Source organism: Hyperoodon ampullatus, assembly GCF_949752795.1.
Source record: "Hyperoodon ampullatus genome assembly, chromosome: 1".
Classification (NCBI taxonomy): domain Eukaryota; kingdom Metazoa; phylum Chordata; class Mammalia; order Artiodactyla; family Ziphiidae; genus Hyperoodon; species Hyperoodon ampullatus.
This window is the reverse complement of record NC_136914.1, coordinates 137,663,520-137,685,665: the sequence shown is the minus strand read 5'-3', so window position 1 is coordinate 137,685,665 and position 22,146 is coordinate 137,663,520. Positions and strand designations below refer to the sequence as shown.

Here is a 22,146-nt window from a genome sequence, read left to right as displayed (position 1 = left end):
GATACACAGAATGTAATAGAACATTTTGAATAGAATATAAGTAAAAATATTTTATATAACATATTAAGAAATATTTTAAAATGTAATTCCTATATTTAGAGATGTTTATAGGAAAAGAGATGTAAGATATTCCTTAATATGTCACTATAAGAAATATCCGATGATCCCTAGACCTTGAATATATATCGTAATTCATCTTAGTTTAGGTGAAGCCCATGTAAGTGCTTGAATTTCAAGAAGTAAAATGTTAATGGCGAAAAAAACAAATAAAGATCTTCTTTAGCAATAATTCATTCAGTCTCTGATTGACCACCTTTTTTAGTTGTATAAACTCTCTGCACTATACAAGGCTGCTACAGTAAACCAATGTGGTCACTAACACATACATTAGTAGGAAAGATGGTAAAAAAAAAATCACTAACTAAAATACCAATACAAATAAAATATATAAAGGGAATGAAATGAAGGTATTTTTAATTTTCTCTGAGGGGTTAAAGGGATTGTAAGATTTCAACAGGAAAGAAAGGGCATTTCAAGTAGGGTGAAATATGAGTAAAAGCAAAGAAGCAAAAAATATTAGACGACACAGGCATAGTCATCAGTTCTCAGTAAGAGTAAATGAGCAAGTGGAGATCAGGAAGGAGGCCATGTAAAATCACACTTAAAACAAAACTGCAGTCAATTCATGATCTGTCCATTACTCTTGATTGGGTACCCCAGGCTAAAGGAGAAGAGCCAATCCTGGAGTGAACCTGGCAAGGGAAGGGTGGAACAGGCAATCCTCCAAGCCTTTCTCTCTCCCTTTCAACTAGAGAAGCTCAAGGAAGCTTCCTCTAGGAAAACAGTAACAGCCAATTATAACTACAAAGCTGGCTTGAAAGGTGAACCTTTCCCAGGTCCCTGCTGTGCCTGAATCACAATTAAATCAAAATGAATGAATTCACTACCAGATAACTGAGAACTGACCACACATGGAGCCATGCAATGAGAGATAAAACTGGAAAGGCAGGTGGCAGGTCTTGCTTGAATGCCATGCAGACTAAAAGGTTTGTATTTTATTGTAGCAATTATCCCCATTTTGTAATTATTTTTTAAAAATCGGTCTTTAAAAATTGCAAAAATGTCAGCATATCTTGAAAAATATTCAAATAATTAGGTAGGATATATGCATTAACTAGGATTCAGGGTGGATCATGACAGTAACACTAAAAATTCTTTACTGTAAAATATTTCAAAACATTTAATCGTTGAAAGAAAACAAAAATTCAGCAGTACCTTTCTTATCATCAAATTTTCCCCTATTATTTACATTTTTTGGAAGAAACTTTCATATAGAGAATTATTGTGAATATTTTCCTGCTTTCAAGATATATTATTTTTTGACTGGTCAATAAGATAAATCATAAGAACTATTGCTGCTCAATAATATCTATGTGAGCAAGTGTTCTTAGAAGTAGCTGTCAACATCTTTTTTCTAAAAGTAGCAACTATTCTTGCCCCTTAGGCTTTCTGCTACAGCTTCCTCTCTCTTGAAATTAATCCAGTAATAACTCTTAGATGGAGAATGCCAAATGGAAAAATGAAGTTAAACACCTTAATAAACTAGCTGATTAAAGACATAAATGAATCAGGTAAACTATAAAAAATTAAAATTTAAAACAGTTTAATTTCAAGATAACTAGATATTCCACTTTATAACAATCAAACCACATGTCATTATAGCAATTTTGAGAGAGTGAACTCAGCAGAAACTTTAGGCTCACTAGTCCTAAAAATAAAAGCAAAATACCATTTGTGCAAAAGAGAGCTTTCTGTTGTTCTTTATCAATTAAAAAATTTAAACAGCTCATACAGCTCAACAGCAAAAAAACAACCACCCAATCAAAAAATGGGGGGAAGATCTAAACAGACATTTCTCCAAAGAAGACATACAGATGGCCAACAGGCACATGAAATGATGCTCAACATCATTAATTATTAGAGAAATGCAAATCAAAACCACAGTGAAGTATCACCTCAGACTGGTCAGATCCATCATCAAAAAGTCTACAAACAATACATACTGGAGAGGGTGTGGAGAAAAGGGAACCTTCCTACACTGTTGGTGGGAATGTAAATTGGAAAACAGTACTGAGGTTCCTTAAAAAACTAAAAGCAGAGTTACCATATGATCCAGCAATCCCACTCCTGGGTATATATCCGGAAAAGACAAAAACTCTAACTCAAAAGATACCTGCATCCCAATGTTCATAGCTGCACTATTTACAATAGCCAAGAGCTGGAAGCAACCTAAGTGTCTATCAACACATGAATGGGTAAAAAAGATGTGGTGTACATATACACAATGGAATATTATTCAGCCATAAAGAATGAAATAATGCATTTGCAGCAACATGGATGGTCCCAGAGATTATCATACTAAGTAAAGTAAGTCAGACAGAGAAAGACAAATATCATATGATATCATTTATATGTAGAATCTAAGAAAAAAAAATGATACAAATGAACTCACTTAAAGCAGGAACAGAATTACAGAAGTAGAAAACAAACTTATGGTTACCAAAGGGGAAAAGAGGGGGCAGGGCTAAATTAAGAGTTTGGGATTAGCAGATACACACTACTATATATAAAACAGATAAACAACAAGGACCTACTGTATAGCACAGGGAACTAGATTCAATATCTTGTACTAACCTATAATGGAAAAGAATCTGAAAAAGAATACACACACACACACACACACACACACACACACATATATATATGTGTATAACCGAATCACTCTGCTGTACACCAGAAAATAACAAGTAAATTGATTACAGGTAAACATTTTCTTCCTTATCAATGTTTTTGTAAAGAAAGGGAGTCTATTTTTTCTTTTTTTTATAAGAAAATATTACCAAAAGGTTGATAGCTATGATTTCATACCTGATAATATTTCAGCTGCCCATTTAGCTCTTCCAGATGCTTATCATACTCAGTAATAAGAGGAACTAGAAAGCTAAAGAAAATTTCAAAGTTAAAAAGATGCATATTCTTTTTAATCTAGTTTAATAAATATGTAACATGAAATAAATTAAACATCAAAATTTTTATGTTAATTTTCTCCATAGCAATCAATACTTTGCCTTTTTCCTAAACCAGAGGTTCTCAACCTTAGCTCAATTAATATTTTAGGCTGAATAATTTTTTGTTGTTGGGGGCTGACCTGTGCACTGTAGGATGTTTAGTAGCATTCCTGGCCTCTACCCATTAGATACCACTAGCACCCTTACCCTCCACAACTGTGACAAGTAAAAATGTTTCCAGACATTGTCAAATATCTGGGGAGGGAAGGGAAGCAAAATCACTCAGTTGAGAACCACTATTATAGAAAATAATACTGGCTTTTTTTCCCCTTGTCAATTCAATGACAGATCATTTAAACCTAATTATAGCAGAATATAAAATAAACATTCCTAATACTAAAAAATTAACAATAATTAAACATAATTAAGAAAATAATATTTTTCTGGTAATTCAACCTTACCTTTGGTCAACTACTGAGTTTTCTACTGTGTCACCTGCAGCTCCTTTGAAGACAGATTTCTATAACAGAAAATACTGCATCTTAAAATTTTGTTTTCTCACATCTTTCTAGTCAAAATTGACAGTACTTTAAAATTAAATACAAGTAAACATTTTATAACCTTAAATCTGTCACTGCAATTACAAAAGAGGGAAAGAGAAAAAAAAGTTATATTAATTGATGCCAAAAAAGTATTCAGTAAATTTTAACACCCATACATAATAAAACTCTTGGCAAAATAGAAATAGGAAGAAATTTCTCAATTGATAAAGAACATCTACCAAAAACCTACATCAATTACTATTCTTCATAGTGGAACATCAGAAGCACTGCACGAAATTCAGTAATAACACAAGGCTGCTCACTATCACTGCTAAAATTCAGCATTGTACTAAATGTTCCAATCAGTGGAATCTGCTGCAGGGACAGGGGGTTGGAGACCTAAAGGCTGAAAAGGAACATATAATACTATTCTCATGTACAGACAATTTGACTGTTTACCTAGAAAACTCTCTCTATAATCTACCAATTATTAGGACTAAGAACAGAGTACACCAAGTCACCAGATAGAAGATCAAACATAAAAAAAACAGCTGCTTTCCCAAATACCAGCAATAATCAGAAAATGTGATAGGAAAAAATATGGTATTCACTACTATAAGAAAAGGTAGTACTTGAGAATAAAACAAAAAAATGTTGCAATAACTTTAATAAAATATTAACTTTACTGAAGGACATAAAGGATCTAAATAAACAGGGTTCTATACCATATTCATATGTGGAACAGTCAGTATTATAAGTATATTAATTTCTTAAAATTCACTGCAGGTACAATGCAATTCCAAAAAAGAAATCCAATAGAATAATTTCTGAAACTTGATCTTAAACAGATGGTAAAGTTCCTATGTTTGAGTAAATGTGCAAGAATAGCCAAGATAATGTGGCCAAAAAAAAAAAAAAAAAAAGAGGGGAGAACTTGCTCTACTATGTGTCAAAACACTATAATGCTAGAGTAATTAAAACAATATGGTTCAGACACAGTAACAAACAGAACAGTACATAAAATTCAGAAATAGATTCAAGTATTTATGGGTATGCAGTATATAAAAGAAGTGGAATTATAACTATAATAAATGGACAAAGTATTGCTTTTCAACTAATAGTGTTGGGTAAAAAAATAAAATTAGATCCCAGCACACACTAAATGGAAAGTAAATTACAGATAGATTAAAGATCCAAATGTTTTAAAAATTTAACAACTATTGAAAGAAAATGTATTATTGACCTTGAGATACAGAAAGCTTTCTTAAGCTCTAAAAATGCAGAGACTATTGCCTGCTTTGTTCACCAATATTCCAAGCAGTGCCTGGCATACTCTCACTCAAAATACATTTTCTAGCCAAAAGACACAAGTAGTAAAATCTATAAACAGAAGAAATAACATATTTTACAATATCCAAATTTAAAACTTCTATACAACTAATGACACCATAAGCAAGGTTAAGAGGACAGTATAATTTTAACATGACCAAAAAACACAGTAACTATTATAAAGTATGCAGAAACATTCAAAACACAAGGAGATGTATAAGAACTTTCAGTGGAGCTTTTACTGTAATTAAAAAAATAGGATAAATGAAAAATAATACAATAGGATCTCATAAGTACGTCAAGGGATTAGCAAGACATATGTATCAACATGGATATATCACCAAAAAAGGGGTTACCTTCTAGGAGTAGAAGGAAGGGAATGGGACAGTGGGAAGGACAGATAGATTCAAAGGAATTTTTTTTTAAATGAAGTATAGTTGACTTACTGTGTAAGTACTGTGCACAGTACTGAGGTGTATAGCAAAGTGATTCAGTTATTTCATATATATATATATATATATATATATTTCAGATTACTTTTCATTATAGGTTATTACAAGATACTGAATATAGTTCCCAGCACTATAAAGTACATTATTGTTCCTTATGTATTTTACATATAGTAGTTTGTACCTGTTAATCCCAAATTCTTAGTTCTTCCCTCCCCCTCCTTATCTCCCCTTTGGTAACAATAAGTTTGTTTTCTATGTTTGAGAGTTTGTTTCTGTCTGTATATAAATTCATTTGTATTACTTTTTAGATTCCACATATAAGTGATATCATATGATACATGTCTAACTTACTTCACTAAAGTATGATATTCTATAGGTCCATCCATGTTGCTGCAAATAGCAATATTTCATTCTTTTTTATGAATGAGTTAATATTCCACTGTATATTTATACTACATATTCTTAGACCAATCATCTGTTAATGGGCACTTGGGTTGTTTCCATGTCTTGGCTATCGTAAATAGTGCTATGAACATAGGGGTGCATGTATCTTTTTGAAATAGAGTTTTCACTTTTTCTGGATATATACCAAGGAATGGGATTGCTGGAGCAGATGGTAACTCTATTTTTAGATTTTTAAGGAAACTCCATACTGTTTTCCATAGTGACTACACCAATTTACCTTCCCATCAATAGTGTAGGAGGGTTCCCTTTTCTCCACACCCTCTCCAGCATTTATTATTTGTACAGTTTTTGATGATACCCATTCTGACCAGTGTGAGGTGACATCTCTTTGTGGTTTTGAGTTGCATCTTTCTGATAATAAGTGATGGTGAGCATTTTTTCATGAGCCTGTTGGCCACATGTAGGTCTTCTTAGGAGATATGTCTGTTTAGGTCTTGTGCCCAGTTTTTGATTGTGTTATTTGTTTTTTTGTTATTGAGTTATATGAGCTGCTTGTATATTATGGAAATTAAGCCCTTGTCAGTCGCATCACTTGCCAATATTTTCTCCCAGTTGGTAGGTTGTCTTTTCATTTTGTTTATGGTTTCCTTTGCTGTGCAAAAGCTTGTAAGTTTTACTAGGTCCCATTCATTTATCTTAGCTTTTATTTCTTTTACATTGGCAGAATGATCTAAGAAAATATTGCTATCAGTTATGTCTAAGAATGCTGTGCCTATGTTCCCTTCTATGAGTTTTATGGTGTCATGTCTTAAATTTAGGTCTTTAAACCATTTTTGTATATGGTATGAGGCAGTGTACCAATTTCAGTGACTTACATGTAGCTGTCCAGCTTTCTCAACACCATTTGCTAAAGAGATTGTCATTTCTCCATTGTACATTCCTGCCTCCTTTGTCAGAGGTTAACTGACCATAGGAGTGTGAGTTAAATTCTGGGCTCTTTATTCTAAAGATCCACTGATCTAAATATCTTTTTGTGCAAATACCACAATGTTTTGATTACTATAACTATGTAATATAGTCTGAAGTCTGGAAGGGTTGTGCCTCCAGCTTTATTCTTTTTCCTCAGGATTGCTTTGGCAATTCTGGGTCTTTTGTGGTTCCATATATATTTTACGATTATTTGTCCTAGTTTGGTGAAAAATGTCATGGATATTTTGATAGGGATCGCATTACATCTGTAGATTGCTTTGGGTAGTATGGCCATTTTAACAATACTAATTCTTCCAATCTAAGAGCATGAGATATCTTTCCCTTTCTTTGAATTATCTTCCATTTCCTTTATCAATGTTATATAGTTTTCAGCTCCTTGGTTAAGTTTACTCCTAGGTATCAATACTTTTTTCTTTTTGATGTGATTTTAAATGGGATCGTTTTTTCACTTTCTCTATCTGATATTTTATTGTTAGTGTAAAGAAAATCAACAGATTTCCGTATATTAATCTTGTAGCCTGCTACTCTGCTGAATTCATTTATTAGTACTAAATAGGTTTTACGTGGAGACTTTAGGGTACTCAAAATAGAGTATCATATCATCTGCAAATAGTGACGTTTTAACCTCTGCCCTTCCAATTTGGATAAAATTTATTTATTTTTCTTGTCTGATTGCTGTGGCTCCGATTTGCAATACTATGTAGAATAACAGTGGTGAGAATGGGCATCATGTCTTAAATCTGAATTTACTGGGAAGGCTTTCAGCTTTTCACCACTAATATTATGTTGGCTGTGGGTTTGTCATAAACAACTTTTATTATGTTGAGATATGTTCCCTCTAAATCCACTTTGGTGAGTTTTTATCATGAATGGATATTGAATTTTTTCAAATTTTTCTGCATCTATTGAAATTACCATGTGTTTTTTGCCTTTGCTTTCATTAATGTGGTGTATAATATTGATTGATTTGTGAATTGAACCATCCTTGTGACCCTGGAATGAATCCAACTTCATCATGGAATGCTCCTTTTTATGTATTGTTGGATCTAGTTTGCTAATATTTTGTTGACAATTTTTGCATTTATATTTGTCAAAGATATTCGCCTGTAATTCTCTTTTCTGCAGTGTCTCTGTCTGGTTTTGTTACTAGGGTGATGGTGGCTTCATAGAATGACTTTGAGACTGTTCTCTCCTCTTAAATTTTTTGGAATAGTTTGAAAAGGATACATTTAAGTTCTTCTTTGTATGTTAGGGAGAATTCCCCAGTGAAGCCATCCAGTCCTGGACTTTTGTTTGCAGAGTTTTTTTCTGTTGTTTTGGTTTGGTTTTTTTTAATATTACACTCAGATATTTCACTTCTAGTGATCAGTCTGTTCAAATTCTGTTTCTTCCTGACTCAGTTTGGGCAATCTGTATATTTCTAGAAACTTTGTCCATTTCTTCTAGACTGTCAACTTTGTTGGCAAATAATTGTTCATAGTATTCTCTTACGATATTTTTTGTACTTCTGTGGTAAAGTATTGTTATTTCTCCTGTTTCACTTCTTATTGTTTACCTGGGTCCTCTCTCTTTTCTTCTTGGTGAGCCTGGCTAGAGATATGTTGATTTTGTTTATATTTACAAAAAAACAGCCCTTGGTTTTATTGATCTTTTCTATTGTTTTTTATCTCTATTTTATTTATTTCCTTTCAGATCTTTATTGTTCCCTTCTTTCTGCTGATTTTGGGTTTTATTTGTTCTTCTTTTTCTGACTCTTTCAGGTGATGGGTCAGGTTGTTTGAGATTTTTATTTTTTCTTGAAGAAAGCCTGTATCGGTATGAACTACCCACTTAGACTGCTTCTGAGGCATCCCACAGATTTTGTAAGGTTGCCTTTTCACTGTCATTTGTCTCAAGGTATTTTCTGATTTCTTCTTTGATTTCACTGTTGGCCAATTGGTTTTATAGTAGCATGTTGTTTACTCTTCATGTGTTGTTCTTTTCTTGTTTTTCTTTCTGTGGTTATTTCTAGTTTCATACTGTTGTGCTCAGAAAAAAAGCTCGAACCCTCCCAGACTTCAGATAATTCTACAAAGCTAAAGTAATCAAAACAGCGTGATAATGGCATAAAACAGACATATGGATCAATGGAACAGAAGAGACAGCCCAGAAATAAACCCAAACACCTATGATCAATTAATGATCAATTAATCTTTGACAAAGGAGGCAAGAATATACAATGGAGAAAAGACAGTCTCTTCAGAGAATGGTGTTGGGAAAGCTGGACAGTCACATGTTAATGAAGTTAAATACCCCACTCCATACACAAAAATGAATTCAAAATGGCTTAAGGAGTTTAATATAAGACATGACACAATAAAACTCCTAGAAGGGAACATGGGCAAAATATTCTCTGACATGAATCACAGCAGCATTTTCTTAGGTCAGTCTACCAAGACAACAGAAATAAAAGCAAATACAAACAAATGGGACCTAATCAAACTTAAAAGCTTTTGCACAACAAAAGAAATCACCGACAAAATAAAGACAATCTACAGACTGGAAGAAAATATTTGCAATGATTCAACTGACAAGGGTGTGTGTGTGTTAATCTCAAATCCCTAAATTATCCCTCCCGGTCCCTGTCCCCTTTGGTAACCTTATTTTCTATGTATGTGAGTCTGTTTCTGTTTTGTAAATAACTTCCTTTATATCATTTTTTAGATTCCATATATAAGTGATATCTTATGATATCTGTCTTTGTCTGACTTACTTCACTAAAGTATGATATCTCTAGGTCCATCCATGTTGCTGCAAATGGCATTATTTCATTCTTTTTATGGCTGAGTATTATCACATTTTATGTATGTGTGTGTGTGTGTGTGTATATATATATAACACATTTTCTTTATCCATTTCTCTGTCAATGGACATTCAGGTTGAATCCATGGCTATTGTAAATGAATGCTGTGGCTATGAACATTGGGGTGCATGTATCCTTTTGTTTTTGTTTTCTTTCTTTTTTAAAAAATATTTATTTATTTTGGCTGTGCTGGATCTTAGTTGCGGCACATGGGATCTTCGTTGCAGCATGTGGGATCCTTAGTTGCGGCACGCAGGTTTCTTAGTTGCAGCATTCAGTTTTCTTAGTTGCAGTGTGTGGGCTTCTTAGTTGAGGCATGTGGACTCTTAGTTGCGGCAAGCCTGCAGGATCTAGTTCCCCAACCAGGGATTGAACCTGGGCCCCCTGCATTGGGAGCATGGAGTCTTACTTACTGGACCACCAAGGAAGTTCCTGCATGTATCCTTTTGAATTAGAGTTTTCTGTGGATATATGCCCAGGAGTGGGAATGCTGGATCATATGTTAACCCTATTTTTAGTTTTTTAAGGAAACTCCATACTGTTTTCCACAGTGAATGCACCACTTTACATTCCCACTAAAAGTTTAGGTGCGTTCCCTTTCTCCACACCCTCTCCAGCATTTGTTATTTGTAGACTATTTAATGACCATTCTGAATGGTATGAGGTGATACCTCAGTGTAGTGTGGATTTCCATTTCTGTGATAACTAGAGATGTTGAGCATCTTTTCATGTGTGTATTGGCCATCTGCATGTCTTCCTTGGATTCTGCCCATTTTTTGATTGTGTTGTATGTCTTTTTTTGATATTGATGTGTATAAGCTCTTTGTATATTTTGAAATTAATCCCTTGTCAGCAGTAGCATTTGCAAATATTGCCTCCCAATCCATAGCTTGTCTTTTCGTTTTGTGTATGGTTTCCTTTGGTGTACAAAAACTTTTAAGTTTAATTACGTCCCTTTTTTTTTTTTAAGGAGTCTCATTTTACTTGTTGAGAGAATATTCTTTTTCTTTTTAAATATTTATTTATTTATTTGGCTGCACCAGGCCTCAGTTCTGGCATGTGGGATCTTTGTTGCCACAAGCAGGATCTTTAGTTGTGCCATTCAGGATCTTTAGTTGCAGCATACAGGATCTTTTAGTTGCAGCATGCAGGCTCTTAGTTGCATCATGCAGGATCCAATTACCTGACCAGGGAGCGAACCCGGGCCCCCTGCGTTGGGAGTGCAGAGTCTTAACTGATGGATCACCAGGAAGTCCCCATTTGTTTATTTTTGTTTTTATTTTCATTACTCTAGGAGGTGGATCAAACAAGATCTTGCTGTGATTTATGTCAGAGAGTGTCCTGCTTATGTTTTCCTCTAAGAGTTTATAGTGTCTGGCCTTACATTTAGGTCTTTAATCCATTTTGAGTTTATTTTTGTGTATGGTGTTACAGAATATTCTATATTTCATATATTTCATTCTTTTACATGTAGCTGTCCAGTTTTCCCAGCACCACTTATTGAACAGACTGTCTTTTCTTTATTGTATATTCTTGCCACCTTTGTCATAGATTAACTGACTATAAGTGTGTGGGTTTATTTCTGGATTCTCTATTCTGTTTCACTGATCTTTGGGTGCTTTTGTGCCAGTACCATACTGTTTTGTTTACTGTAGCTTTTTAGTATAGTCTGAAGTCAGGGAGTGGGATTCCTCCAGCTCCATTCTTCTCAATATTGTTTAGGATATTTGGGGTCTTTTGTGTTTTCACTCTAATTTTTAAATTTTTGTTCCACTTCTGTGAAAAATGCCACTGGTATTTTGATAGGGATTGCACTGAATCTGTAGATTGCCTTGAGTAGTATGGTCATTTAACAATATTGATTCTTCCCATACAAAAACAGGTCTTTTGCCTCCTTAAGTAGGTTTATTCCTGGATATTTTATTCTTTTTCATATGATGGAAAATGGAATTGTTTCCTTAATTTCTCTTCCTGATATTTCATTGTTAGTGTATAGAAATGCAACAGATTTCTGTATATTAATTTTGCTTATTTTTATGTTAATTTTGTATCCTATGACTTTACCAAATTCATTGATGAGCTCTAATTTTCTGGTGGCATCTTCAGGATTTTCGTATCACCATATCAACTACAAACAGTGACAGTTTTACTTCTTCCTTTCCAATGTGGATTCCTTTTACTTCTTGTCTTTTCTGATTGCTGTGGCTAGACTAGGACTTCTAATAGTATTTTAAATAAAAGTGGTGAGGTGGGCATCCTTGTTCCTGACTGTAGATGAAATGTTTTCAGCTTTTTAACACTGAGCATGATGTTAGCTGTGGGTTTGTCATATGGCCTTTATTATGTTGAGGTGTGCTCCTTCTATGCCCATTTTCTGAAGAGTTGGGGTTTTTTTTTCATAAGTGAATGCTGAATTTCATCAACAGTTTTTCTGCATCTGTTGATGTGATCATATGGTTTTTGTTCTTCAAATTGTTAATGTGGTGCATATCATTGTTTGATTTGAGGATATCAAAAAATCCTTGCATCCCTGGGATAAATCCTAGCTGATCATGGAGTATGATCCTTTTAATGTACTGTTGGAGTCAGCTTGTTAGTATTTTGTTGAGGAATTTTGCATCAATGTTCTTCAGTGATATTGGCCTGTAATTTCCATTTTTCGTGATATCTTTGTCCGGTTTTGGTATCAGGGTGATGGTGGCCTCACAGAATGAGTTCGAAGTGTTCCTTTCTCTGCAATTCTTTGGAATAGTTTCAAAAGGATAGGTGTTAACTATTCTCTAAATGTTTGGTAGAATTCAACTTTGAAGCCATCTGGTCCTGGACTTCTATTGATCGGTAGTTTTTAAATTACTGATTCAATTTCTGTACTGGTAATTTGTTCGTATTTTCTATTTTTTCCTGGTTCAGTCTTAGACTGTACCTTTTCTAAGAATTTGTCCATTTCTTCTAGGTTGTCCATTTTATTGGCATATAGTTGTTCATGGTAGTCTCTTATGATCCTTTGTATTTTTATACTGTCAGTTGTACCTTCTTTTTCCTTTCTGATTTTATTAACTTGCACTCTCTCTCTTTTTTTTCCCTGATGAGTTTGGCTAAAGGTTTATCAATTTTGTTTATCTTTTTCAAAGAACCAGCTTTTAGTTTAATTGATCTTTTCTATTGTTTTTTTTTCAGTCTCTATTTCATCTACTTTTTATGATCTTTATGATCTCTTTCCCTCTACTAACTTTGGGTTTTGTTTGTTCTTTCTCTAGTTCCTTTAGTTGTAAGGTTAGGTTGCTTGAGATTTTTCTTGTTTCTTGAGGTAAGCTTACATCACTAAAAACTTCCCTCCTAGAACTACTTTTGCTATGTCTAATAGGTTTTGGATCAGCATGTTTTCATTTTCATTTGTCTCTAGGTATTTTTTAATTTCCTCTGATTCCTTTAGTGATAAACTGGTTGTTCAGTAGAATATTGTTTAGTCTTTACGTATTTGTGGACTTTTGCAGTTTTTTTTCTTGTAGTTGATTTCTAGTCTCATAGTGTTGTGGTCAGAAAAGATGCTTGATATGATTTCAATTTTCTTAAATGTACCTAGGCTCATTTTGTGGCCAAGTATGTGATTTATCCTGGAGAATGTTCCAGTTGCAGTTGAAAAGAATGTGTATTCTGCTGGTTTCAGATGGAATGGTCTATTTATATATCAATTAAGTCCATTTGGTCTAATGTGTTATTTTAAGGCCTGTGTTTCTTATTGATTACACCCATGGATATAAGTTGGATGTTAAAATCCCCTACCATTATTGTGTTATTGTTGATAGTTCCTTTAATATCTGTTAATATTTGATATATTGAAGTGCTCCTATGTTGGGTGCATATATATTTACAATTGTTATATCTTCTTGGATTGATCCCTTGATCATCATGTAGTCTCCTCCTTTGGGTCTTGTAACAGTCTTCATTTTAAAGACTCTTTTTTTTCTGATAAATATTGCTACTCCAGTTTTCTTCTGATTTCCATTTGCATGGAATACCTTTTTCATCCCCTCACTTTGTCTGTGTGTGTGTCTAAATTTGAAGTGACTTGCCTGTAGGCAGCATATATATGTGTCTTGTTTTTGTATTCATTCAGCCAGTCTGTGTCTTTTGGTTGGAACCTATAATCTGTTCACATTTAAGGTAATTATAAATAGGTATGTTCTTATTGCCATGATTTGTTAATCATTTTGGATTGGTTTTGGGGGTCTTTTCTCCCCCACTTTCTTCTTTTGTTATCTTCTCTTGTAATTTGATGACTATCTTTAGTTTTATGTTTGGATTCCATTTTCTTTTTTTGTGTGTATATCTATTATAGAATTTTGGTTTGCAGTTATCATGACATTTTTGTATAGCAGTCTATATATTCACATGACTGTTTTAAGTTGCTGATCTCTTCATTTCAAATGCATTTTAAATACCCTACATTTGTAATCTCCTCCCCTCACAATTACTATTTTTCATATAATATTTTACATCTAATTATTTTGTGTATTCCTTAACTACTTATTGTGTATATAGATGATTTTACTAATTTTGTATTTTAACCTTCCTAGTAGCTTGGTGTGTGGGTGATTTCCTACCTTTAGTGTATGCTTGCCTTTACTGGTGAGCTTTCTCATTTTGTAATTTTCTTGTTGCTAGCTGTGGTCTTTTCTTTTTCACCTAGAGAAGTTCCTTTAACATTTGCTACAAAGCTGGTTTGGTGATGCTGAATTTCCTTTAGCTTTTGCTTCTCTGTAAAGCTTTTGATTTCTCCATCAAATGTGAATGAGAGCCTTGCTGGGCATTCTTGGTTGTAGGTTTTTCCCTTTCATCACTTTAAATATATTGTGCCACTTTCTTTGGGTATGGAGAGTTTCTGCTGAAAAATCAGCTGATAACCTTATGGGAGTTCCCTTGTATGTTATTTGTTGCTTTTCCCTTGCTGCTTTTAGTGTTCTTTATCTTTAATTTTTGTCATTCTAACTACAATGTGTCTGGGTGTGTTCTTCTTTGGGTTAACCCTATATAGGACTCTCTGTACTTCCTGGACTTGGGTGACTATTCTTTTTCCCACGTTACAAAAGTTTTCAGCTATTATGTCTTCTAATATGTTCTCAGACCCTTTCTCTTCTCCTTTTGGGTCCCCTATAATGCGAATACTAGGCTTGGACTTGGTATTGTCCCAGAGGTCTTTCAAACTGTCCTCATTTCTTTTCATTCTTTTTTCCATCTTTTGTTCAGCAGCAGTAAATTCCACTACTCTATTTTCTAGCTCACTAATCCATGCTTTGGAATCATTTAGTCTACTACTGCTTCTTGTAGTGTATTTTTCACTTCAGTTATTGTATTCTTCATCTCTGTTTAGTTGTTCTTTATATTTTCCATCTCTTTATTACAAACTTCTGACTTCTTGCTCTGTGCATTCATTCTCCTCCTGAGTTCTTTAACCATCTTTATGGTCATTCCTCTCAACTCTTTCTCAGGTAGACTGCCTATCTTATTTCTTCTTTTGGGGTTTAATCTTGTTCCTTTGTCTGGAACATATTCCTCTGCTGCCTCATTTTGTCTAAGTTGCTATTTGTATTTTTATTATGTCGTGGATTAGTTATGTTTCTCGATCTTGGAGAAGTGGCCCTCTGCAGGAGGCATCCTATGCGTCCCTGCTGGGTATTCCCATCTTGTCACCTAAGTTATATGCTCTAGGGGTTCCCCCTAACAGGGCTGTGTGGATCCTTCTCTTGTGGTGGGCTCTGTGGGCAGTCTAGTAGGCTTGGTTGGCCCCTAGTCTGGTTGCTGGCTAGGCCCTGCCTTATGTGGATGCTGTTGGTTGCTCTTTAGTGGGGCCTGGTCATAAGGTGGCTGGCTGTGGAATCCTAGGGGGCCCCAGGACTAGTGCTTCCTCACTGGTGGGTGGAGTCAAGGTCCCAAAGATTCTGGAGCTGTTGCCCATCCACTGTTGCCAGATCCTGGGATTAGCACTAGACTACTGGTGGGCAGAGCTTGTCCTGGAGTCTGGCTGCAGGGCCCAGAGATCACAGAGATCATTTTCGAATGTTGGGTGGGTGGGGCCAACTCCTGACACAGTGGGGTACGGGCTCCAGGGTGTCCTGAAGGTGGCTTTGGGCTGCTCGTGGGCTGGGCCAGGGCCTAAATGGTCCCAGGGTAAATTGTTTTCTTGCTTCTGTTGTCTGCCCCCTGGTGGGTGAGGCTGGTTGAGAGGACTGTGCAGACTTGCAGGCAGGAGGAGTTGGTGCCTGGTCACTTGTGAGTGGAGCTGGGTGTTGGCCCTCTGGTGGGCAGGGCTTCCAGGGGCATGTCTAGAGGAGCCTGTGGGCTCATGAGTTCATGAGGCAACCTGTCTGCTGATGGGTTGGGCTGTGTCCTTGCTCAGTTAGTTGTTTGGCCTGAGGCATCCCAGCACTGTAACCTGTAGGCTGTTGGGTGGTGCCAGGTCTTGGCACTAATGAGCTTAAGAGACAATCCCAAGATGTCAGCTGCCACAGAAGCAGCATTCAGATGGCTGAATGTTCCCCAAAATGTCTGACACCAGTGTCTATATCCCCAGAGTAAGCTGCATCTGCCCCCACCTCTCGATGAGACTATCCAAGACCAGCAGATAGGTTTGTCCCAAGCTCCTATCAAATTACTTCTTCTGTCCTGGGTCCCGGTGCATGTGAGCCTTTGTGTGCACCCTTTAAAAGTGTAATCTCTATTTCCCCCAGTCCTTTGGGCTCCTGCACTTAAGCCCTGCTGTCCTTCAAAACCAAGTGCTCTGGGGGCCTATCTTCCCAGTGCTGGACCCCTGGGCTGAAGAGCCCAATGTAGGGCTCAGAACCCTCACTCCTGTGGGAAAACCTCTGCAATACAATTATTCCCCAGTGGGTCACCCAGTTGGGGGGTATGGGATTTGATTATATCAGGAGTCCGCCTCTTCTAGCCATCTTATTGTGATTTCTTCTTTTTATCTCTATCTGTAGAAGATGTTTTGTGATAGCCTCCAGTCTTTTTCATCAATGATTTTTCTGCTTGTGATTTCAGTGTGCTCATGACAGGAGGTGAGATCAGGGTCTCTCTACTCTGCCATCTTTAACCTTGGAGTGACTTATATGTGAGCTCCTCTTTTGGTCTCTGCATTTTCCTTCTCCTACTTTGTTTCTCTGGGTTGTTGTGAATGTCCATTGGTAAAGCCACTGTGTGGAAGGATCCTGGGACCAGAGCCCTCTGCTCCAATGACTACATTATCCTCATCACATGAAGAGATGCTTCTTCTTTTTCAGGAGTATCTGAGAGCCTCAAACCTTCTTTCTACTTCACTCATTCTTCCCCTCAAAAGAAGAGGCTGTCTTATCAAACTATGCAATGGGGAGAAGAGTCACTGCCCACACCTACTGTATGTTTTTGATTTGTAGTTACCCTGGATTTCAAGTATGCTGACCTATAACTATACCTACTTGCATTAAACTGATAGTCATGCAAGTGCAAACACATTGTAAATGATCTACATTTTTATATTTCCCTCCCCCACATTTTGATTTTGATGTCCCATTTTACATCTTGATGCTTATCCTTTTGCTGTTAATCACTTTTGCTTATACTCACTATTACAATTTTTTGTTTTTTAAACCTACATTGCTTATTTAAGCGATCTTCAATCATTTTATATATTTGCCTTTCCTATTATGATTTTCCCTTTCCTATAGATTCTTGCTTTTTTTTTCTATTTAGAGTAGGGTAGTTTAATACTGCTGTATGTTTTTAGTTTTTACTTGTCTGAGAAATATTTTCTCTCTCCTGTTCTAAATGATAATCTTGCTGGATAGAGTATTCTAGGCTGCAAATTTTTCTCTTTCAGGAATCTGAATATATCATGCCACTCTCTTCTGGTGTGCAAAGCTTCTACAGAGAAATCAGCTGATAGTCTTATGGGGATTCCCGTGTAACTGACTGTTTTTCTCTTGCTGCCTTTAGAATCCTCTCCTTACCTTTAACTTCTGCTATTTTAATTATGACATGTCTTGGTGTGGGTCTGTTTTGGTTCATCTTGTTTGGGACCCTCTGTACTTCCTGTACCTGGATATCTGTTTCTTTCTTTAGGCTGGGGAAGTTTTCAGTCATTATTTCTTCAAATACATTTTTGATCCCTTTTCTCTCTCTTCTTCTGGAATTTCTACTATGCATAGGTTGGCACACTTTATATTATCCCAGAGATCTCATATGATGCTCTCATTTGTCTTTCTGACTGCTGTTCTGACTGGATGAGTTCCATTATTCTATCTTTCAGATGAATTATTTGTTCTGTGTCATTCAATATGGTACGCATTGCTTCTAGATCCGTTTTCACCTTAGCAAGTGAATTGTCTAATTTTGATTGGTTCCTCTTTATAGTTTCTAGTTCCTTGTTACAGTGATCTGCATTTCTATCAATCTTTCTTAATTCCTTTAGCACTTTTACTACCTCCTTTTTTTTTTTTTTTTTTTTTTTTTTTTTTTTTTTTTCGGTACGCGGGCCTCTCACTGCTGTGGCCTCTCCCGTTGCGGAGCACAGGCTCCTGACGCGCAGGCTCAGCGGCCATGGCTCACGGGCCCAGCCGCTCCGCGGCATGTGGGATCTTCCCAGACCGGGGCACGAACCCGTGTCCCCTCCATCGGCAGGCGGACTCGCAACCACTGCGCCACCAGGGAAGCCCTACTACCTCCTTTTTTTAACTCAGGGTCTGATAGACTGGAGAATTCTGTTTCATTATTTGTTCTTTCAGGGGATTTCTCTTGTTCTTTTAGGTGAGAGTAGCTCCTCTGCTTTTTCCTTCTACTTAACTTTCTCTGTCTCTATGAATTTAGGGGAAACAGTTATCTACTGTGGTCTTGAAGGGGTGTTTTTATGTGGAAATGTCCCTATGAAGATTGAGTGAGCCCAATCTTTTTGGTGCGAGAGCCAGTTTTGATATGGATGCCAGCCACATCTTTCCTTAGAGTGTGCTGGCTGTTATCCCCTTGATAGAGGGTGTGATTGGTGTTGTGGTGTCCAGAGCCTGTGCAGGATGAGTGGCAGGGCCTACTCTTTGCTGTCACTGCCCTGTCAGGGGCAGGGTCTGTTCCCTAGTTGTTAAAGTAGAAACACTGAGGGTTGTGTTAGATCAGGCTCTGTGGTCCTTGAGTGTGTGGTCACAGCAAACATATACGTTGCCCATGTAGTCATCTGCAGTTCTGCCGAGAAGCAGCCCAAGGTCATGTCTCTTTCTCCGTGTATTCATCTGAGACCTAGTGGTAGGCTGTGGTGTGGAATAGGCTGGGGCTGGGACACAGTGGCTTGCAGGAATCAAGGATGTAGTCCAATTGATCAGTCATTTACTTTATGATTAATTATTTTAATTGAAGACATCTTGCCTATTATAAGCTGATAGACTTTTCTCCCAAATTTTCTTCTGAAACCCTTATTATTTTAATACTTTATACATTTAGACATACAATGAATCCAGAAGTTACATCTGAGAATAGTATGGGTAGGGATCAAGATTTTTTTTTTCTCCTACATAAAAACCTGGCATAGGTAGGGCTACTTCTGAACTCTATTCTGTTCTGTTGGTTTACTTGTCCATCCTTGGCCAACATCACACTGTCTTAATAATGAGAGCTTCACAATAAATCTTGACTTCTGCTACTATCTGTTCTCCAGCTTGTTATTCTTCTTTAAGATTGTCTTAGCTCTTCTTTGTCTTTTGCATAAAAATTTTGGAAACAACTTGTCAAATTTGAAGAAACAAAATCTCCCAGTATTTTGATTGTGATTTTGTTGAATTCAATTAAGCTATGTAATCCATGAACACAGTATATCCTCACATTTATTATCTTAAGCTTTTCATTAGAATTATTTCTAACTATTTAATGTACTTTCATGCTACTGTAAATAGTATCACTCTTTAAATTTCATTTTCAATTGAACTGTTGCTATTTATAGAAATAAAATTAAATCTGTAATTTTGTCTTGTATCGAAAAACACTACTAAATTCATTGATTAAATCTGACAGATTGATGATTTTTGAATTTTCAATATACATCGTATTGTTTTCTACAAATAATGATAGTATTATTTCTTCCTTTCCAGTTTTTGTATCTTTATTCATCTTGCTTTGAAGAAAAGTGATTTTACCAGGCATCCATGCTTTATTCCCATTTTCAGGGGGAAAACTTTCAACATTTCACCATCAAGTACAATGCACATCTAGTAGCTAGTCTATCAAATTAAGGAAGTTTCTTTCTGTTCCTAGTTTCCTGAGACTTTTTATTGTCGTAGGGAGTTAAATTTTACTAATTATTTTCTGATTTCTTTAGATAATCATATAATTTTTCTTCTTTTTATTCTGTCAATATGGTGATTTATGTTGATTTATTTTCAAGTGTTAAACCATCTTTGTTTAATATATTTTATTTGCTAATAGTTAAGTATTTTGAAAGTTCATGAGTAAGATTGCCTATAGTTATCTTTCTTCAAAACTCTGTTCCAAGTTTGTTATCAAGATTATGCTGGGCTCAAAAGCAGTTGAGAAGGAATTCTCCATTTATACTCTCTGGAACAGAGATGTACGATTGGTTTTATTTCTTCCTTTTCATGACTGGAAAAGTTCACTATGAAGTCCTCTAGACCTAAGGTTTTCTTTAGTTGGATTTTTAAAAAATTTCTTTAATGCTGTGTTTAACCCATATATACAAATTAGTATCATTTCAACATTTCAATAAAAACTACTGAGATATTTTATTGGTTTGTCACACTAAGTGTTTTGAAATCCAGTGCAAGTTTTACACTTAATAGGACATCCCAAGCATTCAATAGCATGACCACTGGAATTCTAGAAAATGTGTTGCTTTTACCCTTTCACATTTAGATCTTTGTCTACCTGAAATTGATTTTTGAGTGTAGTGTGAGGTAGGAATCTAGTTTCATTTTTTCCATATGATTATCCAGTTGACCCAGAACCAATTTATTGAAAAGACAGTCCTATCCCCCTGTTCTGCTATGATCCTTTTGTCTTAAATCAAGTGTCCACATATGTGTGAATCTGTTTCTGGACTCTATTCCATGTCATCTGTTTATTCATCTACACAATCTTAATTACTGTAATTTTTGCATTAAGTCCTGATATCTGGTAGGGAAATTGTTCCTAACAGTTTTTAAGACAGTCTTAGCTATTCCTGGTCCTTTGCCATTCCATATAAATTACCTGTTAAGTTCTTCAAAAATATCTGTCAGGATTTTGACTGAGATTGCATTGAATCTATATATCAGTTTGAGAAGAGCACTTTCTAAAAAAATAAATTATCTGTTCATCTGATGCTATCATCTAGGTAGGATCTGGACAGGTCCTTGCCTTCTAGACTCTGCTGCTTTCCACATTCTGGGGTATAAGCAACTGACTGAGAGGCTCAACCTTCAGAGCTTTGATGAGAACACAGTGGAGCCCCCCTCCCACATTCTTGCAGGAGAATGTCCCTGACAAGGCAGAACAAGGGTAGAAAGTCCCTGGCAAGGTTCTAAAATCATAGGATGCAGGAAAAGATGTCTTAGAGGAACCAGACCAAAAAACCTTGAGTCCTCATCTGTCTACAATATGGGCCTTGGGCCCTTGTGTGTGAGTTCTCGGGAGTCACCCATTCTTGCACTCACTCTAACCCAGGGTAGATCAACAGACTTATCCTCCTAGAGGTCAGATTAGATGCTTTCCAGTCCTCACTCTCCTCTACCTTCTCTGTCACTGGTCTTGCTGTTTGCTTTGTGGTAACAGATGAAGTTTTATAAAGAAGCCAATTACAAATGTAGAGAATTATGCAGCCTGGCTGATCAGGCAGGAGAGGAAAGGAACAAACAGACTCTCTAGAAAAAGGAACTTGTTAAAGGTGTCTCTGGCACCTGAAGAGGACTGATGAGGATGAAGAAAAAATAAAGACAGTAGTAAGATAATCAGAAGGCAAAATACAGATAGTAGTAAGATAACCAGGATCTGGTCATAGCTGAAAACACCATCATAGAAAAGAGGTCCTGTAAATAAACGAGCTTACCGTTCAATCTAAATGTTGTTTGGACATCATCTTGAATTCCCTATGTTCACCAGGTCACACTTCTGGGAATCCACCATCCTGGAAATTCTGAACTGTACCAAATATATCCTACTAGTAGATAAATCATCTCTCAAAGATGATATCTGTGAATCCCCAGATCTCATTGGGGGTGGCTGGAGTTTTGATTAGGACCAGAGTACAAGGGACTAGGAAGAAGCTAGGAGGAGGAGTAGGGGCAAAGATAAAGGAGTAACAAGAAAGGGGAGCAAGATGAACAGGGCAGCAAGTGGACAGTCTGGAAAGAATAGGGGAAGAGCTGGGAACAAAAATCCTTAAGGTAGGGTGGCAGAAAGGGATGACACTCGTCAGAAAAGGGAAACAGGTACAGCATAAAGCTGAAAGAGGTAGACAGTGCTGAGAAGTAGACCGAGGGCTAAAAGACTGAGGACACAGGGGAGGA

General features: G+C 36.2%; 1 protein-coding gene across 1 annotated transcript in view; it reads right to left on the bottom strand.

Annotated features, from left to right (window-relative positions):
- The window catches only part of SCLT1 (sodium channel and clathrin linker 1), a gene marked incomplete at both ends in the record, with an annotated part of 272,227 nt that overhangs the window by 195,053 nt on the left and 55,028 nt on the right, over positions 1-22,146 (bottom strand). The window contains 2 exons of the mRNA XM_079719413.1: positions 2,929-3,001; positions 3,530-3,588. Of these exons, the coding sequence (XP_079575539.1) occupies positions 2,929-3,001; positions 3,530-3,588 (132 nt within the window). The remainder of the gene's footprint in view (positions 1-2,928; positions 3,002-3,529; positions 3,589-22,146) is intronic.